The 22,910-nt window shown below is 38.9% G+C and overlaps 1 protein-coding gene across 1 annotated transcript in view; it reads left to right on the top strand.

Moving 5' to 3' along the window:
* The window catches only part of ITGA8 (integrin subunit alpha 8), a 173,754-nt gene extending 152,968 nt beyond the window's left edge, over window positions 1-20,786 (top strand). The window contains exons 27-30 of the mRNA XM_046013396.1: window positions 460-573; window positions 6,960-7,061; window positions 16,082-16,204; window positions 17,845-20,786. Of these exons, the coding sequence (XP_045869352.1) occupies window positions 460-573; window positions 6,960-7,061; window positions 16,082-16,204; window positions 17,845-17,931 (426 nt within the window). The 3' untranslated portion in view covers window positions 17,932-20,786. The remainder of the gene's footprint in view (window positions 1-459; window positions 574-6,959; window positions 7,062-16,081; window positions 16,205-17,844) is intronic.
* Window positions 20,787-22,910: the final 2,124 nt, after the last annotated feature.

Raw genomic sequence — 22,910 nt, 5'->3', positions numbered from 1 at the left:
TTGAGAACACTGAGCCTTTGAGATAATATGGATACAGGGAGCTTCCTCTGAAGCCTTTTCAGAACTTGCTTAGTCCAGGTCAGGTGTTGTGTCTATAAGAAATGTCTTCCCACGTTCTGAGTAATGAAATTGAAACAGAACAATATAATCACTACCACAGGAGGGTTGTTTCAAGTCCTTAGGAAAGAAAAAAAGCTTAAATCTTATATCATGTTTCACGTTCCATTTTATCTCTACACCACCATTAAAACTGATGCATCATTACTACCAAACTGTGTTTTCTCTTGGTTGTTTCTGTGTAATTGTTTGTCATTTAAATGAATGATTTATGAATGAGGTGCTGACTTCTGAGAAATTGCAGTGCAGATAAACTGAATGTTGATTTTCCACTATAATTTAAAGACACGGATTGGCCACCATAGCTGTTATTTTGTTTTATTTTGTTTTGCTTTGTTGTAGAATTGTACAAATATCGAGTGCTTACAGATCTCCTGTGCAGTGGGGAGGCTAGAAGGAGGAGAAAGCGCCGTCCTGAAAGTCAGATCACGGTTATGGGCCAAGACCTTCCTCCAGGTAATAACACACACTTGCAAGGGAACCTCTCCTTAAAAGCTTGGCAGGAAGTTTTCCAAAAAGGAATTTTTAAGTGTTTTAATTTTTAAATTTAAAATATTCTGAATTTTTTCATTTAAAAATTTTACATTTAATTTTAATTTTTAACTTAACATTTTTATTACATTTTAAAACATATTTTAATGTCTTTAATTTTTAAAATTGTTAAGACACGTCTATGGAGATGTTCCGCCAAGATCAGCTGGTCATCTTTCCCATCAGGTGAAGACATTTTCTTTCCAGCTTTATTGAGACATTGTTGACATATAACATATGGAAGTTTAAGGCTAAGCATGATGACTGGAGACATGGATATGTTTTGGAATGGTTACTGCACTGAAGTTAGTTCACACCTCCACCCCTCATGTAATTACGTGTGTGTGTGTGTGTGTGTGTGTGTGTGTGTGTAGGGAAGGTGATAACTTTAAAGATCTACTCTCTTAACAGCTCTCAAGAATCCAATATGGTATTTTAAATTATATATTAGATACCCAGAACTCACTCATCTTGTATATGGAAGTTTGTACCCTTTGACCAGCATCTCCCCAATTCCCCCACCCCCAGCCTCTGGCAACCAACAACCTGATCTACTCTATTTCTGAGTTCTGCTTCTTTAGATTCCACATGTTAAGAGATGTCATACAGTATTTGTCTTTCTATGACTTATTTTATTTAGCATAATGCCCTCCTCACCCACCTGTGTTGTCACAAAAAGCAGGACTTCCTTCTTCTTTAAGGCTGAGTAATAATCCTTCATCTTTTAGGTGAAGACGATGTAAATATCCTGAGTCCCTAACACCTTTAGACAGCAACTTAGCTTCAAATAAATCCATTTAGCTCACCACTTTCTACCCAGCGCTAAGTACATAGTAGTTCTTTAGTAAATATTAGCAGAATGATGGTGAGTATAAGCGCATAGTGAAAGCTATATGCCCAAAAGGGTCAAAATGGAAATCAATGAAGAAGGAAAAATAGAGATTCCCACAGCCTGGGCTCCAGCCAGGACGCATCTCAGTGACATTCCACCTAAGTGTGATAAGTAAATTCTTGGCTGCTTCGGGGTATCTGTACTGTGGCATCCCATGCTACCACAGATAATTCCATGCATTGTGTGCATTTTAAAGTTTTAAGATTTTTTATGCTAAACAATTAATTTTTCCATTTGGGAAGAGCTATTTATTTAAGTGATATTACTATGTTGTGATCTTGTTGTTTAGAGAGGATTTAGAGAGGGGACAATAAGCTAAATTAAAAACCCTACCAAATCTATGCATTCTTGCTCATATTTTAACTACTAAAAAATTCATCTGGCTCACTGCACAGTAGAAAATCAAATGGTAAAATGCTTTTGAGTCTAATTAATACATACAGAATTTAATAGCTCTGGATTTTCATGTTTTCTGGGATTCAAAATACTTCTGTAGTCTCACAAATCTTACTTTTGTTTCTAAAATAAATAGAGAAAAAGTTAAAGGTATTTTTGAAACAGTGGTTGTGAAGCTTTTTTTTCTTTAACCAAAAGTGGGGTTTCTTAATCTCAGCATATTATTTCAAATCAGATCATTCTTTATTGTGGGGGACCTATCATTATAGGATTATAAAATGCTTTATAGGAAGTTTAGCAGTATCCCTGGCCTCCCACCCACTAGATGCAACCCATACCCCAGGTGGGACTATCAAAACTGTCTCCAGACACTGACAATGTGCCCGGGGGGGGGGGGCCAAAATAACCCCCAGTTTTAAATGCCTATACCAGAGAGAAGTGCAGTACACAATTTATTTGATTTGGGGTTTTTTTTTTTAGTTAAACCATTATTTATTCATTCACTAAACAAATACCATGGAGTACCAACTATGCACCAGGCACCTCTTCAAGTAACACTTCCTTTCCATCAATTTGCTCACGGTTATTCTGCTTTCAGGTTGTTACTTCCTATCTCAGAGTTGAGGAGTTGAGGAGAGCAGTCTCACTGAATTCCCAAGCCCATACAGTCTTCAATGATAATCATACATTCCTTCTATTACTTTGGGCATCACATCCTACTGAAATAAGGGAGAATAACTCTTTGGTGAAGAACTAAAATCATTATGACCCCACAGTCAAGGGAAATGTGATTACTTTATTTTCTTTAAAGATTATTAACTTCTTTGAGAGAGAGAGAGAGCAGGGGGAGGGGCAGAAGGAGAAAGAGAATCTCCAGCAGACTCCCTGCTGAGCACAGAGCCTGACGTGGGGCTCAATGACCCCAGGTCCCTGAGATCATGACCTGAGCCAAAACCGAAATGAGAAAGAGTGGCTCAAGTCATCAGCATTTATGCACAGCCATAGCCCACATTTCCACATGCCCAGTTTCTGCTTATACCTGTCTTGGAATCTGAGTGCCAAAGAAGAGTGCTTTCCTTACTGCAATCTCTTTCCCTCACTCCCTCCCTGCCTCTCCTGCTCTAAGAATATACTACATACTGGAGGTCTTTAATGGTTTTGTCATGCAATCCAGAAGGAGGTAAACGTTTTCTGCCTTCCTAATCCAAACTAGAAAGTTTACAATTCTTGCATGACATGATTTGCTGCATTATGTTTGTTTCTGTCCACTTGGTGAACATGCAAACTGGTCAGAAACAGATTTTATTTAGATTAGTCCTAAATGATACCCTGTCCTGTGATTGTTGCTGGAAACAATCCTTCACAGTGTAAGATTTTACCAGTAATTGCTTGGGTTTTGTCATCATACAAGCCTTTGTTTCTGGCAAATGTTGAGTACTTAAACATGGGCTATGTGGTCAAAAAGAATTCTTGAGAAGGAATTAAGCAGTGGGAAAGTCAGAGTGGAAGGGTTCATGATGTTACCAGCCACACCATGTATTTAACCAATTCAAAAGTCTCACTCTCCACTTGTTCCCAGCTAAAGGGTTTTTATTAGTACCCAGATCATAAGCAAATCATTGTGCAAAAGTGCAGGATAGAGGCAGCTAGTGAGCTGCAAACCATGGTCGAAATGATGCAGCAGTGAGAGAGGAGCAGGGCATTTTCTGAGGATTGATAGCTAGCTGGGGCTGGCTGAAGGTCCAAGATATTGTCAAGGGATATTAGCTCCAGCTGCTTTTTCAAACCTAAATTGCCTGTAGTATGGCAGTGATAGCTATTATATGAGTAGATTGCTATATGGAAGAGATTTCTTTTAAACCTAAGAAAAATGCAGTTGCTATGTGAAGACCATGGCTGAAAGCATTCAACTTTGAAAGTGGAATCAGTAATATGACTGAGCTCATAACTGTTGCTCATGAATTAAATACTTACCTGTGCCATGCCTTTGACCTGCAGTCACAAGACTAGCGTATCTTTGGGGCCGCCCCAACTGATTGTAGCCTAACTGCTTACGTTCCCCGTTCTTTGGAGCACCCGAGCATCTAGAAAATGAAATGAAATTTTTTTTCCTGTGCCTACCAGCCAGGATGGTAGAGAAAGTAGGTTTAAATCACCAAATACATGCCAGATATTATGAGCAAAAAAAATTTCATTTCATTTTCCTACTGAAGAGGATCAAAGAAACCTTGGTTTTGGAGCATAATTTAAAATAAAGAGTAGCTCCATCTAAGAGTTGTATTGTTTGCAGACTCTTTGCCTACCACCTTAATTTATTCAGGCCCCAGACTGTGTCAGTTTGCATCACTGAATCAAATAGTGGAGGGGCAGGTCAACAGCCCGTATTCATGACCACAGCCGCCATTTTATGTCACTACCTCTCTTACAACTTTTGGAACTTTCTAATAGAGTTGATAGCGGAAGGAGTCCAATTCAACCACTGAAAGAACTAAACCTTCTATAAGGTGCTATCAAATGGATGTTATGTGGGGTGGGAAGGTTCATTCACTGTCCATTTACATGATCAGTCAGCCAGGGTTGACGCTGTTCAAGGTGCTGTGGAAGATATAAACATTATATCCCATGGTTTATACCCTCCATTTCTATATAACCTTGTTCAGGAGAAAAGTAGTAGAGACAAATAATAAGTTAAACAACAAGATCAAAATTGCAAACAATGTAGGACAAATATAGTTTCTTCCTCACCTTTCTGAATCAGAATCCCTGACCCTGATCCCAGGTGTTTCTGAAGCTCAGCAAAGCCCAAGGGGTTGTGAACCACTGGAAAGGATACTAAGGATTGGTGATAAAGTAAAACATAAGGAAAAATCAAACTGTGGCCAAGAGCAGAGGGGGTAAAGTAAAGAGGTGAATGGAAATCCCCTTAGAGATGTTTCTCCATGTTCTACATTCTAGAGTTCAAATCCCACCTTTTATTCATTAAGAAACTTTCATATTCATAAATGCAGAATCAGGCAGGACAAAACTTCCCATCTAGAGTTAAGACAGAGATGGAGGTCTCTGCTGATTTGTTCCTCAAAGATACAACTTCGAGAGCAAGAGAATTATTTTCTATCAATTTTTTTAATTGAACCTGGAGACTAGTGAAAACTTATTCATTGGAGTTTGGGGAGCATGGACACACATGTGAGTATATAATTGTGATGCAGAATCTCATGACCGGAATTTGGTCATGTTCCTTCTGTGCCTACCAGCCAGGATGGTAGAGAAAGTAGGTTTAAATCACCAAATACATGCCAGATATTATGAGCAAAGTTTTTCCACGTTTTAAAAAACACTTCAACTTTCAGTTAAAATGGAAAAGCCAGGAGACGAGAGAACATCCAAAGAATAACCAAAAAATAACTTTTCCAAATGAGTAAAATTACTTACTTAGAAAGTTAGGGTAGAAAGAAGGAGAAAGCCAAAGATACAGTGACTTTAAGTATTTAAAAGTTTTGCATACTCTGGCCTGTCCTTATCATCTAGAGGAAATGGGATTATTGACGGTAGAAAAAGATTCAGTCAAGGGGAAAAAAAAAAAAAAGAACTTTGTAAAAAAAAGGTAAACGAAATTATACAGTCCAGCTTGATGGGCTGGCCTCAGGAAACTAACATTGGATTATAAATGGTGAAGTGCTGGTGAATGTTTAATAAACTGCTCTGTGGGAGGGAGGAAAGCTCCAGTGTATAGCATTTGCTGATTCCCATGGTGTAAATATTCCCACCATGGCCGATTTCAAGCTGTCAGCATGACGTCACCAAATCTGGAGTTGGGAAGAGAGGCACTAGCACACCATCATATATTATTTCCCCTTCCAGATACAACAGACTACGAAGAGCATAGGTACTAGTAAAATACAACAAAGTAGTTAATAAATACTGAGTTTTGAGTGTGTATTGCCTTTTTAAATATATAATTTTAATTTTCTGAAAGTTACATATATAGAAGTTTAATAATGGCTCTGTTTGACAACTGATACTCAAAATTCCTGAAATTTTAAGTCTGCTCTTAAGAGCCATTAAGAACCAGCTACAGCCCAAGACTGGATAGCTCTAATTACTGTCTTAAGTTAAATGGCAGGGAACCATAGAAATTTACGTTCTCAAAACGGCCTTCCTTAACTGAGTCTTAAATATTTTCCTTTGATTTTAATCAACAGTTTATATAAGAACCAATTAAACAAAAAAAAATTTTTTTGCTGCAAAGTTTTTTCAAAAACTCTATGGCTTTAAGTCAGTGGTTCTTAACCAAGGGGATTTTGCTCCATGGAGGACACTGACAATAATTAGAGACATTTTTGGTTGTCACAACCGGGGTGGAGTTGTGGGTAGAGGTATGGGTTAGAGGTGGGGTAGAGCTGACATCTAGTGGGTACAGACTAGAGATACTACTACACATCCTACAATGCTCAGGACAGTCTCCCATCCAACCCCAAAATCCTAACAGTGCTGAGACTAAGCCTTCTCTGGGTCTTCTGTATAAGATGAAATGTGATAAATTTCTTTATAATTTAGTATCAGTCTCTCTCCTAAAATATTTCCCTTTATCAAATACTAAGAATTTTATAACCCATTCTATCTCCCCTTCATTCTTCACTAGCAGCAACTATATTAATCCTTGTGCTTGCCCCTTTCTAGGACTCTGACTTTCTGTTTTCCTTCTAACGTCATTGTACCAAGTCTTTTGTTAATAAGACAAATTCTTTTTAGAACTGAGAAGAGGATGAATAACTGGGTGGGCAGTTGGATGGACAGTGGGATGGATGCCTCAAAGGATATCTGGATGTATGATAGATGATTGGATGGGGGAAATTTTTTTAAAAGAGAAAAAAGAAGAAAGAAGGAAAATAACATTTTGCTTTGGAAATGGAAAACACTGAAAACCACTGTATGGCTTCCTATAACTTTTAAAAGCTCCTTCCTGTGTGACTTTTAAAATATTTGCATGGAATACATTGAAATAAAATATTTCTAATTTCAGAGAAAAAATGATCCCTATTCTCTTGCATCCCTGGTGTCCTTCAAAGTTAAGAAGATGCCTTATAGAGATCAACCAGCAAAACTCCCAGAGGGAAGCATAGCAGTGAGTATCTGAAAAATATAGAGGCACAATAACTTTGTTAAATACTTAATTTTTAAAATCACCATTCATCTTGTGCTATGTTTAAGTGCTTATTATATTGACTTGAGGAAAGTTACCTTCTTCGGATCACTATTTTCTTATCTCCATCTGGAAATGATTTAGTATTGTTTGATCAAATTTTTAAACTGAAAGTTTTATTTATTTAATTTATTAATTTCTACTCAAAAAAATCACAGGGTGGACCAATACTACTTTTTAAGCAAGCCATTTTATTTGGAAGAAGTCCAGAGAGCAATGATTATAATGCAGTTGTCCTGATTGTTTAATTTTAAAGACAGCATGATGAGTGAGGTGGGGTGTGGGGGAGGATCTCCTTCTTAGGGACAACCGCACGACCCTAGTCATCTTTCCTTTCCATGCAAAGAACTGTAATTTTCAGCTGGGAAAAAAAAAAGGGTACACTATGTGCTTCATTTGAATTAAATGTTATTTTTAAATTGGGGCTATTAAACTTTACTGATGGGGGTCTCTCTATCACAATGCAACTGCTGTCATCCTCAGCAGATGGCAGGGCCACAGAGAGGGGATGCGGACACAGGGGACAGAGGATGAGCAGGCACAGTCACCCAAACCCTGAGTTTACAATGAAGATGATCACAGCCAGAGTTCTGGGAAAAATAGTAAGATTTAAATCTTCACCTCCAGGTTCTTCCCTGGATACAACCCCCACTTGAACCCTGGTTACTCCCAGTGCAATTTGCAGACAGCAGCCTCTGCATCACCTAGGAAATCATCAGAAATTCAGGAACAAGCCTCACTCCAGACCTGCTGAGTCAGGACCTGCATTTTATCACAATCATCAGGTCCACAGTACAGTCTGAGAAGCACTCCTTGGTGTGGTATATAAGTTGATACTGTCATGATGTCTTATCAGCCTAGGTCTTAAAATGTAGTTATAAAATTTAATCTTTCTAGCCTACTCTACTTCTAGCAATTTAAATTAGATTAATCCTTTGATTAGTGATTTTCAACCCTGAGTATCCAAAGCATCATCACTCACACGACTTTAAATACACATATGCTGAGACCTCACTGCAAATATCAGGATTGAGGATGTCTGTCGGGTACAACCCTGGCACTGTGCTTTATAAACACTGAGAGGCTAGGACTTCTAGTACTATGTTGAATAGCAGTGGTGATAGTGACAGCCCTGCCATGTTCCTGACCTTAGAGGAAAAGCTCTTAGTTTTTCCCCATTGAGAATGATATTTGCTGTGGGTTTTTCATAGATGGCTTTGATGATATTGAGGTATGTACCCTCTATCCCTACACTTGGAAGAGTTTTGATCAAGAAAGGATGCTGTACTTTGTCAAGTGCTTTTTCAGCATCTATTGAGAGTATCAAATGCAAATAAATAAATAAAATAAAAGTACCGAGAGGGGTGCCTAGGTGGCTCAGTTGGTTAAGTGTCAGACCCTTGATCTCAGCTCAGGTCTTGATCCCAGGGTTGTGAGTTCAAGCCCTATGTTGGGCTCCACCCTGGGTGTGGAACTTACTTAAAAAATTAAAAATTAAGGGGGGGCCTGGGTGGCTCAGTGTGTTAAAGCCTCTGCCTTCGGCTCAGATCATGATCTCAGGATCCTGGGATCGAGCCCCATCGGGCTCTCTGCTCAGCAGGGAGCCTGTTTCCTCCCTCTCTCTCTATCTGCCTCTGTGCCTACTTGTGATCTCTGTCAAATAAATAAAATCTTTCAAAAAAATTAAAAATTAAATAAAAGCACTAGGACTCTCTAGCACGGGGCCAGGCAACACAGAGCAAGACCCACATTTCAAACGTGTTTCAGAAACAAACTGAGGGTTGCTGGAGGGAAGAGGGGCAGGGGATGAGATAAGTGGGTGATGGGCATGAAGGAGGTCACTTGATGGAATGAGCACTAGGTGTTACAGGCAACTAATGAGTCACTAAACTCTACCTCTGAAACTAAGAATATACTATATGGGTAAATTAAGAAAATTTTAAAAATCAAATTTAAAAAATAAAAAACAACAAAAATGGGGTTATATTACTAAACATTCTCTCTCTCTCTCTCTCTCTCTCTCTCTCTCTCTCTCTCGGGCTTCATCCTGGCTCCACCCACTCTGATTAGGAAAACACTGTACCTCCCTCAGGCTATTATATTTACCTGAAAGCATGGTTGAGAAGGTTAGTAAAATGAGGTCTTTGAAGCCCTGCATTATACCTGGAACAATGTACACCTCAAGTCTCAGTAATAGTAACCCTCCCAAAATGTCTCACCCTCCCTGGCTAAGTCAAAGAAGCCCAGCTTGGAAATGTCAAAATATTTTCATAAATTTTGGTGGCATTTTAAAGTAAGCACGACCACATCTTTCTTCATTTATCTCAACTTTCTTTCCCTCACAAGATGTCTGCTGTAGTTTGGATTTACGTTCAACCTAGAAGATAGAGGCTTTGGGTTTTAATATAGAATGTTCATCCAAAGAGGTTCAAAGGCTTGTCTCTCTCAGGGAGATAAATCTGGGTCCCTTTGTTTTCTCAGAGCATGTGTTCCATACCAGAAACATATGTTACAGCCAATCCCGTCAACAGTGTTGGGTCTTTCTGTACTGGCCACAGGTGACAGCCTGCTGCTCTCAACTCATCTCCAAAATCCACAGAATCATCTGATACATGTTCTTCCCCCGTCCCCACCACCCTTGTCACTGTATTTTTTAAAAGCCCTATTATCTGAGGTGGATGATTTACCATATCATTTATGGTAAGGTTATTGGAAAAACATTTAGGAATGAAGGTGCTGTCAGGTTTCCCAATACCTGACAGAGTGGAGATCTGGCTGGTGGAAAGTTTGCTCTGTGCTGCAGGGAAATGATTTTCCTGTGGCTTGGTTTGAGAGGACTGTGCTCTGAGCAGGCTGATTTTTTTTTTTTAAGTGAGTTCTTCTCAAAGGTCATTTTTATCCGGAAAAGAATGCAGCAGAAGGGAACTGCTTTCAGGTGCTCTATCAGTTGGACTAGGTTGAGAACCATAACAGCTGCAATCCAAACTCTGCCAATGGGGAAACCCTCCCAGATACTTCTTTTGTAAGGAGACTTGTTTTCCTATGCCCTTGTATGGGATAATTAGTTTGTATTCCGTTGTCAACATGGTCATGATTCAACCATTTCTGGAGCCCCATGTGAGCTTCACACATTGAAGGAAAGAGCGCCCCCTATCGCTACCTGCAGCATGTCTGTGTTTGTAAGGAGCTCTTGAAACATGACCCTTGCTGTGTTCAGAGATAAGGGAAAGGTGGCCTGATGCAAAGGGCTATGATTGAACGCTCAATCATTATAGCACAGCAGTAAAAACAGGATTCAGGGGCGCCTGGGTGACTCAGTGGGTTAGGCCTCTGCCTTCGGCTCAGGTCATGATCTCAGGGTCCTGGGATCGAGTCCCACATCGGGCTTTCTGCTAGGCAGGGAGCCTGCTTCCTCCTCTCTCTCTCTCTCTCTCTCTCTCTCTCTGCCTGCCTGCCTCTCTGCCTACTTGTGATCTCTGTCAAATAAATAAAATCTTAAAAAAAAAAAACAGGATTCAGTTACTTGAACACTTTCTTTGCTTAGCAACAAACATTGGCATTTATATGTTGTCCCACTAAAGCTGAATTCCATAATTGACACCTAGGTGGGAATATTATTGTCTAGTATAACTCCAACAGTAGTTATTATAGAAGAGTACATGAGAATCCTTATTGAAAACCTCATACAAAAACTGTGAATCCATTTCATTTGTTAGCACAACTTCAGAACCTTAAAATGGAATTACTATGTTAAACAACTGTTTGGAGTTCAAACTGCTTATCTCATAGGGGTTATTTAAATGTTATTAAAATGTGCATCCAGCTGGTCCACCTTATGATATTATTTTGTTCTAAATGGCACTGTAGGTAGGGTATCTTGGTACATTCATTTAAAACATTCCTGTGACCCCTATGAAGTATGTTTACACAAGATTTTGTGATACATAAATACAGATGTCAACATTAATTACAGTTGCAAATACAAGGGAGCTTTTTCCTTCTACTTTGGTATTTTGTCAAAAATATACAAAAACATATCATAAATGTCAATGATAAAATGTAGGCATATGAAAAATTTATTTATAGTCTTTCAACCATAATAAAGAACAACAAGATTTATGATGTGATGAAGGTAAGATTAAATGTTCCCTACTTAGCATCATTTTAAGAAAATCTAAACCACTTAAAATTTATGAATCTCACTTCCTAAAGTTGCAGATAATTATAAGTGAATCGTTAAAATTCTATGTCATTTCTTTAAATAGCTGTAGGTTCTTGATACATGAAAATAAACTGAAACAGTTTGTTGATTAGTTGGCAAACACTTGAGTTTTTCTCCCTAAATTTTAAGTACTTACTTCAGTTAGTCAATATTACCCTTCTTTCTTAAAACAGTGGATATATGTAATCGCTTGCCCATATTCTCAAGGAAACTTTAGTTCTCAGTATGCCCCACCTTCTGCCTTAGGACCACCTTCTTATATAATGATTCTTATAAGAATTCTTTTATAATTCTTATAAGAATGACTCTTATAAGGAGGCACTTAGGTAAATGGGCAAATCACAACGTTGTGTGAGATTATACAAAATGTTCTAGAGCTGTGTGGTCCAGTGTGGTGGCAATCAGCCACATGCGGTTAGTGAGTACCTGAGAGGCGGCCATGGTGAGCATGAACTAACTAGTAGTTTTACTTTAACTCATTTAAATGTAAACCTAAAAACTGTTGCTGTGTAAGGTGTTTGTCCATTAAATGCAGCTGTGTTTTTTCTGTGAGACTACATTTCCCTTTAACCACTGAAAATCTAGTTTGTTGTTATGTGCTGCACATATAAAATACACACATATAAAATACACACTGAATTTTGGAGACTTCATTTTAAAAATAGGCAGAGTTTAAAATGTTTAGGGGATATTTTGGTATCAATTGCATGTTGAAATAATAGTTTTGATATTTAGGGCTAAATAAATTATTAAAATTAACCTCTCCTCTTTTTTAACGTGGCTACTGAAAATTCTTAAATTACACATGTGGGTTACATTGTATTTCTGTTGACTCGCACTGATCTAGAGCAGGGTTACAGAATGTTTCAGCTTAGAGCTGATGATCATACCTACTGAGCTTGAGAGAACTGAGCTTGGGGTATTTAATAAATCTTATTTAAAATGAATGAAAAATTATTACACTAAATCAGTGTTTTGTCATAAGAAACCGAAAATTAAGACCTATTTCTCTCCCTACTAGTTATCCAGCGGATAACTTTCTTGTTTAAGTTTCTTGTGGGCTTATCGAAATGAGCTGCAAGACAAACATAAATACTAACAAAGTTTTAGCATTTTCCAACATTTTATTTCTTGGCAAGCTTTCCCAAAACCATTCTGTAATTTCCACAGCTCTAATACAAATTTAAATAAGCTTTGGTCCTATAAAAGTGATCCAGTGTCTTTCCCTAGTAAGCTCGCCTTTGTAGTTAAAGTTTCTAATTTATACAGAGCATTGACTTTCAGGAAAAGTTGGGCTTTACCTGTTTCCACCCATAAAGGAAATGCCCCATTGGCATTTATACACATGAATAAGTTATATGACTCCCTGATCAATGTGTCCTCAGAAAGACCTGCCTTTCCAAGACACGTACGACTCCTCCAATGATGCGTCACCCTTGACTCTTTATCCACCTCTTTCCAGCAACAACCAATTAGCACCCCTGCACTGGAAGTCTGGAGAAATGCTCTGGGGCACTGTTGTTGATTTTCTGTATTTCCACTGTCCTCAATGTAGTGACTTCTTGACTATGCGGTGCAAAGCCTAGATAAGTTTAGGAAAACACCAGGGGCCAAGGAAGTTCTTTGCAGCTGCTTGCATTTTAGATTGAGAAGTTTGGGCAGGTTAAGTGCCAAGTGGATGTCCTAAAGACAGCAGGCAAGAAAAACAGAATGCAGGCGCAGGAGGAAAGTTTTCCAGTTTGCTTTCTTTTAAAACTCTTTGTCCTTTCCTCCTGGTTAATTACATATGATGACTTACAGGAAATGTACATGACATGTGTAATCTTAACTTGTAAAATACTCAAGAGAAAGAATAACATGGTATTTTTTAAGTGAACATAATGTTACTGGGAGCAGACTGATGACCATCTGGGTGATGAGATTTTCAGAATTTTGGAACTGAAAGGACAGGAGGGATCATCTACTCTCAAATGTTTTTAAGACACTGCTGTCAGGAACTTTGGAAGTGACTGCAAATGAAAAGCCAATAGATTTTGTAATTATACCTATAAAGCTGTTTTCTGCTTCAGGAGACCCTAGTAAGCATATCCTGTTCAATTTAATATTTTATTTATATTTTTCCATCATTGCTGGGAAAAAAAGTCTTCACATATCATTATTAACTCTTTGTAAGTAACCTTCCCTACTTGTTTCTACAAAATGACCAGTTTTTTAGATAGTAACATCAAAACCTATATTAGCCGAGAGGCAAAGGAACCCAGCAAAGTCAATGGTAGCTCTATTGCTTTTTACTAACCTAACAAATTGAACAGAACAGTGTGTGGCCCTCTGGCCCTTCTTTCTCCATAAAACTGGGATGGTTTCCTATGCTTAACATGACACCATGAGAGGCAATTTAAGGTATTAATTAAGTAAATCAGGAGAGGGAAGATGGAGAAACATGGTTGCTTGTGTTACTGTAAATTACCTACTGATAAATTTTGGGATCTCTAGTACATGCACCAAATATAGCCTGAAACTATGTTGTTTCCTCAGTGCACTTAGAGATATACTCAGGGGGAAGAAACAGTTATAAGAAACTTCAGAATTGGGGCACCTGGCGGCTCAGTTGGTTAAACTCTGCCTTCTGCCCAGGTCATGATCCCAGGGTTCTCAGCGGGGAGTCTGCTGCTTCCCTTGCCTGCTGCTTTGCTGCATGCATGCACATTCTCTCTGTCAAATAAATAAATAAAATCTTTTAAAAAAATAGCAAAGAAAAGAAACCTCAGAATTTTCCATGGCTCCACATTTCCTCTCTCCTGGCTCAACTGTAACTGACTGGTAAGTACATGATCACTACTATCCCTTGTGGTTCTAAAATTCTGAAATTCTCATTAATGAAACTGTAAGAGTCTGCTTCCAGCAATATTAGGATCATTTTGAAAGACCACTTCATGTCCTTTCTCTGAGCACCTTACAGTGAGGATTGAGCACTGCTTTCATAGGTGTTACTAGATGTAATTCACCAAGAGAAAGGAATAAAAAGAGGTGATTCAGAAGTCATCAGTCCCTGTCTTGCTCATGCAACCGTGTACACGTAAAGGATCAGTGCTGAATAAGTTATGCAGCTGCAGAATCCAGGGGCATCATGACTGCTTTGAGTTCTTGTGGTGCATTGCTTCATGCACCAGGTGTCCTGTCTTTAGACTGCAGCAAGCGGGGTGAGGCTAATCGCAGCATGGTCTTGGAATGCTGCATTTCCCACTGATGTGTTGGATGAAATGGGGACTGCTCGGCAATGGGAGTTAGCAGGCGGAGGAAGAAGGGATAAGGTGAGCAGGTTAAAGTCAGCCTCTTTCTCACTGAGATCAGGGATTCAAGTCCCTGGCACCATTGTGCATGTGGAATGACTAGCAATCTCTCTACTCCTGATGCCTTTGTTTAGTCTGGATGTAAATGATATCTGGGGCTGGAGAATTGAGTGAATTAAGTCATCAGGATGTCCACCGCATAGAGGAAATAGACCAAGATGAAGGAGCAATGAAAAGCCAGATGAGCTGAGTAGTACAGAGGCAGGATGCTCCAATTTAAGAAGGCAGAGGAAAGGCTGAGCATGGTCAGGACCCCATACTTGGGTGTAGGCTACAAAAACACCCATATGTGTCCAGCCAGGACTCATCCCAGAGCCATCAACCTCGGTCTTGCCTCTACTATCTCCTGATTGGTGGGTTAGAGAACTGTGGCCTAGAGCTCCTGAGCAGGTGTCGGGACCCGACCTGTGATCCTACCAACCAGCACAGTTAAAGTGAGGAGAACTTGGACTAGTTTAACTGAGCAGTGCTTACTTCTCTCTGAAACCAGATAGGCTTGCCTTGGTGAAGGATATTTTTAGATCCAAGAATATTTTTACTTCTCTCTTCTTTGGCAGAGGGTGTTAGCATCATGGCTTGGCCTCTTCTTGGTTTTGTCTGGGGGTCTACAGCTTCTTTGCTGACTGGCTATTCAAGGGCACATGGGCAGGAGAGCTGCTCTGCCCGTGTGGGGAAGGAGAGGTGATACACAGACACTACATGAAGGTCTGCTGAGAGCTTCTTTTCCTCCAAATTCCCTAGCAACAGTGGGAAATAAAATGAGTTCTAGTAGCAGCTGAAACCTGGATTTAGGATTGAAGGCAGCCCCAGTGCATCTGGACAATTAGCATTCACTTTGCTCACTGAGCCTGTCTGGGACTCAATTATCTCACCTGTAAAATGGGGGTTAGATTAGGCAATTTCTACTCTTTTTTTCATATTCAGCAGTCTGATGGATCCAATTCAACTCACCTCTCAATGAGGTTAGCTCAGTTCTGTGGAGAAATGTGTGTGGACAGACTTGGCCTTGTGGAGGGTCTATGTTAGTCATTACTGCCATAAAAGGTCCAGCCCAATTTAAGGTCATTCCTTTCCACCTTGTTGGCTCTAAGTCTTGGTCCATCTCAATTCCATGTCAGGGTTTCTGGGCTTATCTAAGCCAAACACACAGCAAGTATCTGTAATTGGATCTTCCATCCAACCTGGGGGGCCTGAGAATGTGCTGGTTTTTAAGATTCTATGTTTGAGTGCTTTAGACATTCAGATCTCTCCTGGGATGATTTCAACTATTATATGAAACTTTTCAGAATGAACCCCCCAGTATTATAGTGGTAATTACTGCTTTATTTCACCCAAGAGTTCGAGCTCATTTGCTTTATTTTCCATTTCAGATTAAGACATCCGTTATTTGGGCAACCCCAAATGTTTCCTTCTCAATCCCATTGTGGGTAATAATACTAGCAATACTTCTTGGATTATTGGTTCTGGCCATCTTAACCTTAGCTTTATGGAAGGTAAGTTCATTTCTTTCATTTTTCTTGTTGATTAGAGAAGCCAACTGAGAGGATTTACAATGATACACCTAGAGATTTAGAAAGACAATGCCAGAGTGATGATTTGGGAATTTTTAACAGTCCAAAAGGCATAACGGGAAATTGCATCATGTTTGTTTTGGCAAACTTACTACGCGTGTATAGCTGACATGTGAGAAGACCAAGAGTGTTTAATGCCGCTTTTATCTTGAGTTTTCTTGTAAATAAATACAGAGGAGTTAGACTTTCTTAGCTGAGACCTGTGATCCTCTTTCCAGTATGCTTGAATCAAGATCTCAAGCTTTTTTACTGATGTGGTCCTATCGGCAATCCTCTGAGATGTTTTTCTATAAGCACTATGCAGATGCGATTAATATAGTAATTAACTGATACTTGCACTATCAGGCCAAATAGATCATGCATGTTATATTCTTGAACTTGTTTTTTTGATCTTGCCGATTAGCCCAACTCCATTAGGAAGATTTAATGTACTCTTTCATGTGTTTTACTGAAGTTTATTGTAAAAATCTGTAATAGGCATTAATTTCTGGCCCAAAACCAATACGACTGCCCAGTTTCATAGAGCTTTCCATTCCAAAATAGGAAGAGTGTCACAATTACATAACTCTAAGAGTAATTAATCCGGTCACATCTCAGTTAACTACTTTTGTTGTGGTTCCCCAAAATCATAGTGTATTTTTATTTTAAAACAGTTATGTGGCTTACTTAGTAAACTGAGAAAACCTTGCCATGTGAGTGAAATACGGCTTTCTTGATCATTATTGTAAGCTGTTTTGTGCCATCCTGAGCCTACAGAGTCTACTGCATAGTTTGCCTTTAGAAATAGACTCTTACATTATTCTGTTATTTCTACTATCTTTGTTTCCATAAATGATACTATGACATATGGCAATTGACAGAATATGGTACTAGTCCTGAAAAAAAAATACAACTCAATAGTTCTCAATGAAACCCAGTGAATTTGGCTTCAGTGTAAGAAATAGTAAGAACTGATGTTCCAGGTTTCTAAACCAAATACTAATAGAAATTTAGGAGGATGAAGATTCTAGAATCACTTCTTCCTTAAGCTGCTGGTTGATCTTTGGAAAGTCACTAAGATGTTCTGAGATTGAAAGAAATGATCAATCTACTTTTCCTCTGTATGCTATGTGTTCCACAAGTACAGAGAGATATGCAAACATCTCCTTTCTTTTTCCTAAATTCCATCCCAAGGGAGCCTACAGTACACTTCAGCAGTTAGTGCTTCTGCCAGATCCAGAAAGCATCCAGAAAAGCAGACAGGAAGTCTTTGGGCCTTGTAGCTATAATAGCAGGAAAAAAACACCAGGTCCACAAGTGGATTATACAAAACAGGGATATTACCCCACTACCACGACATGATAGGAGGAAGGACCCAAACACTCTGCCCTACTCAATGAATTCTTCTCTGCAGGTAAAGAATACTCTGCTTTCCCCTCCTAATTTGGAGAATCAGACAGATAATATCCACAGAGCTCTGATTTCCTTAGAAAACACAGAAAGTGAAAATCCTTAGAATGAGGAGTTTCAGCAGGTTCCCAGAGCGATTTGATTTTTATAGCCCTCTTTTCTCTGGTTCATAGTGCGGATTCTTTGACAGAGCAAGACCCCCCCAAGATGATATGAATGACAGGGAGCAATTGACAGATGAGAAAGCAGCGGAGGCATGAAAAGGAAAAACCCAAACTCAAAGCACGCGAACACTGGTCCTGTTCAAGGCAAAGAAGGAACACAAGGATTCAATAAAGATTTCCCTGTACCTGCCAGTGACCTAGGAAATGGAAGCACCCCAGAAATATCACCTCCTCTATGCTGCACTTTGGAGAAGCTGCCACAGAGCCCAGAGATGCTTCTGGGCAATGTAATGTCTGTCCTCAACACTGTGGAAACCATTAGCAATCATGGAAGTTGTCTTTTGCTTTAGTCATTCTGTCTTTGGCAGATGTCTGAAATGGGCATGGGAACTCAAGTTGCTTTCCAGGTAAATCCAACTCAAGCCACAGAGATGAACTGTCTGAATCACAATTGACTTCGGAAGGTGAACTAGGACCGAACCTTCCAACACTACTGCATCCAACGGAATATTTGACACCTCCCTATGGAAAAGAAATGTTTCTAATGAAGTTATGGCTCAGGGAGACAAGCATATGTTGTTGGTACTGTGAAAGTACTTTTGAAACGACAAAGATGATCTTGTAACTGAGGATAACAATTTATTTATTTATTTTCCATGTCTGTAGGCAGATAGTCTGGTCATCTAGAAGATTTGGACATTACAATTTGGTTAGCTGGTTTTCAAAATCACTCACTAAATTCCCTTCTAAGATAACCATCTTGTGCAGATAAATTAATAGAACTTCTTCAGGATTTAGACAGTGTTAAGGAAAAGCAGACAGTTTCACTTAAGACTACATCACCTGCTAACTGAAATCACTTTTATTCACAATTTCCAGGGACTCATGTCTGCTTCATTTAGCTTTGCAAATGTTGTATTTATAGTTCCTTTTATAGAAACAAAAATCTTCCTATTGACTTAATTAGCAATACATAAATTTCAAGGTATTCCTGAACCTGTCTAGTAATTAAAAGTAATGGTAAAATTTCTAGAGTCCATTAATAAAAAAGCAATTTTAAATATGGGTAAACATTATTCTTAATATCTATAAGAAGCAATGCCAATATTTAGCTTGGGATTAAATGCCTATTTTTCCATTACCTCAAATTTATATACACAGGGAGGACATGTGAAGCATTACATGGGAAAGAAATATAAAGTTATGCAGATGTGAGATGAACCCAGAAAAGGAATTCCTAAAAATTTTATCTACCATTGTCTATTCTAACTTTACTACTCATTTCTACTGCTAATCTTTATAGTACATACCTTTGGAAACTAATCTTTATTTAGACTATTCTCCCATCATCTAAAATTTAACCATCACAAAAAGTTGATGTTTAAAACTCTTGTAAATAATCCATAACTGTGCGTCATGTCATCATTTTTGAAGTAAACTTGACCAGCCAAATTCATGTAATCTGCTCAATTTTGTATCCTTTTTATGATAATGAAAAATTACTATGAAGAAATGCTGAACAAATTTTATATTTATGTGCAATATTTTATAGACCTGTGTATCTAAAGCATGTTTACACTGGCATTAGTTATTTTTAAATTAATATCCTGAATATTACATATAATAGAGCAAGCAGACCAAAATCCGTCAGTTTACAATGCAGTTGGAAAATCTGTATTCCCAATGTCAACAATCACACTTTATTTGAAACATGAGCCAAACTCACAGACACTAAATTTTCTGTCATGCCTTAACCTGGAGGCAAGCCATTTGGCTACAGCTGCAAAGCTTCACTGGAAACCAAATGCAAGGCACATGGAAGAATACTCTGATGCAGTTCATATTTTTCCCACTTGTGAATTAAATCCTGTCATGGTAGCGGTTTCAAGTGTGTGAAGACTGAAGTCTGGCTCCCGGCGTGTATGGCTGACTGTGGGTGAGAACTGCAGGTGCCTCACAGAGTTTGAGGGTCCCACACTAGCCTCTGGGGGTCTTCCATGTTAATCCTCTAGGTAGAATTTGTTTTACAGGGAGCTGGCTGTTTATAATTGGAAGAGTGCCCAATAGGTTTCTCTGCGCCCAAGAAATGCCCTAACTCTTGTCATCATGCCTGACTTTGGGCCAATAGGGATTAGCTCCTCAGGATTTCGGGTCATAAAATGTCCCTGAGAAAACATACCCATTGCCTTTTAAGCTAACGTATGTGAAGAAACTCAGAACTCCTAGAGCTACAGAAGTTTAGGACCCCACGAACTGCGTTGCACAGACAGCTGGAGGAAAGTAGAGATGCTAGGAACAAGACTGGGACCCAGAAGGAGCAAGGTCCTCACAGTCCCAGCCAAGAGTGGTCCTCTCTAGAGGGATGGGCACTGCTACCTACAGGCACTTGACAGAAGATCATCATGCACACAGTGGTCCCCTCTGCCACCTCAGATGTGGAAGCAAATGGAAAAAGGGGAACACCTGAGATCAGGTGAACTCACCGGTCATCATTTCCTGAGCATCCCTTCCACTTGAGGAACACTTTACCAATGCACTGAGAGTATTTCCTTCCCATATAGCATTGCCAATCACTTTCATAATTCATGTTGTACCATGCCTCTGTTAGAGTCTATGTATATTTTAGACATCCCTGCTGAAATTCTTGCAGCTGGTTTGAAGGCGTGGAAAAAATGGGCAAATCAAGTTTCATACTCTTGGAGATTTTTATACAATAAACAACAGGAACTAGTTGCCACTGAAAGCCCACTCTTTCAACTCAACTCCTTTCTTTTTCTTCTCTTATTTAAATACATGTGTAGATATCTGTGAAGATTGTCACATACCTATTTACCTTGTCACTAATAAAATGAAAAAATAAAGACACGACTATGTACTTGTGGTTTGTTTTGCACGCAATGTAAGGCTTTCCCACAATGGCAGAGATCAAAAGTTTCTGTCTTTATGCTTTGATTTTCTATTATAATAAAAACATTTAACGGAAGAAATTTGAAAGAGCGAAAATACAACATTTCTTTGGGATGAGGAGAATGTTCTAAACTTAGATTGTGGTGGTGCTTGCGTAACTCCATGAACACAGCAAGAAAATACTGAACTGTACACTTCAAATGCATGAGTTTTATAATATGTGAATCAAACCTCAATAAGGATATTTTTTAAAAATTTAAGTTCCTTCAAATACCTCCACCCTTATACAACTGATTGTTTTTCTTTACACTGCCTTTCAAATTTTGTCCATATAAAAATCTTCTCTTTTATGAAGCTTTCCAGTGTCTTCAGGCAACTTGGAAGGCCCCTCCTGCCCTCCAATGGCATTTTGTGAATAACTACACTTCTCCATTTGTTTGCATGACTATCTTTCAGCTGGACTAATCCTTAATGACAGCAGGAAATATACCTTTTCACCTTGTGTCTACAGCACTTAGCACCAATATCTGCTATATAACCAGTGCTCTAAAACATTTCTAGAATAAATGAATGAATATACCTATGTCCACAGTAATCATGGGGAATATGAACTTTTGTAATCTACTTTCATTAAAAGTCCCAGGGTCTTTGTAATGAATTTTTATATCCTCCTATTGAATAGTGTCCATGCAATGTTACTATAATAGTGACCCAAAGTTTTATTCAGTTAGTGGACCATCGTTTAACCATCTCCCCTCCCATCAGGAATACTTGTTCACAGATTCCCATATTAAGAATAACATTAAATTGAATACTTCCATAGATGAGGTTTCTTTTGGTTACTTCAATGAATGAACTTAACATGTCTTTGCTTGGTCAAAGCATATAAAGATTTTTTAGTTCTTAAAAACATATTGTTTCTTCTGAACACTAGATCAATTTGCATTAACCTAAATATACTATTTCCTTCCTAATTCTGTCGGTATTTTAAGATATTTTGGTAATTGCTTTCAAGCAATATTTTAATTTGTATTTCATTAGAACTCAGTTATTTGTTGTACACATTTAATTTTGAGTTCTGATATTTATCAATAATTCAATATAGAGCCATTTACTGGTCATACCCTCTAAGATATTTAAATACCTGTCACTTCTGGGGCACCTGGGTGGCTCAGTTGGTGAAGCATCTGCCTTCAGCTCAGGTCATGATCTTGGGGTCCTAGGATCAGGACCTGCATTGGGCTCCCTGCTCAGCGGGAGGGTCTGCTTCTGTCCCCACCCCCAACCCCGACTCATGTTCGTGTGCACTGGCTCTCTCTCAAATAAGTAAATAAAAATCTTTTAAGTAAATAAATAAATACCTGCTGTTTGTCTGGCCAGTAATCATGAATCCCAATAAGAAGAACCCCATATTTCCATGCTTTCTTTATAGCCTAAAGCAAGCAGTAGGATGAATCCTTCACTTCATGTTGTATGTCACTCACACTTCAAAGCCTCGATAGAGCTAAAGGCTTATGATGTTTCAAGGGTGCCTGCATATCCCAGATTTAAAAAATGCAAAACCCAATCTGGGATGCAGGCATATCGTAGCTGACCATCAAAGCACCAACTTAGCACAAACTCATCTGAGAGGGGCAAGACCACCAAAGCACACACAGAAGGATCTATTCTAGGCCAACCCCATTGCTGGAACCCTGCACATACATGTTCACAGTGAGGAGAAAAAATATCTTAGCATGCCTTTTATAGAAGTAAAAGGCTTTGTAGTTGTGTGTAGATGTGTGCAGTGAAATCTCGATCTTATCAACAAATTCTGTTGACATCTTTGTCACTTCCAGTCATTTTATGTGCAGACACTCAACTGCATCAGTACTTTCTAAACTCAGGGCAGAATTCTGTGACAAGGAGGAATTCCCTTAGGAGTCGCACAACTCCTCTGTGAAGTTTGTGCCATACTCACAGGTTACCCCTAGAGGATAAGGCACCCTGGCGCCCTCTGGGAGAGCTAAAATATGAAAACCTTGACCTGATATCCATAAGGTCTGATGCTCTTTGCCCCAAATATAGCAGATTTTCTCCTTCAGAACTCTATTGACATGAAAAGGTTGATTTCTTTAGCATGAGATGATTAAAGCATTGCAACTTTAGACTCCATTGGGAGCTGAGTA

This window comes from Meles meles, chromosome 7, assembly GCF_922984935.1.
Source record: "Meles meles chromosome 7, mMelMel3.1 paternal haplotype, whole genome shotgun sequence".
Taxonomy (NCBI): Eukaryota; Metazoa; Chordata; class Mammalia; order Carnivora; family Mustelidae; genus Meles; species Meles meles.
This window is presented reverse-complemented; position numbering and strand designations above follow the sequence as displayed.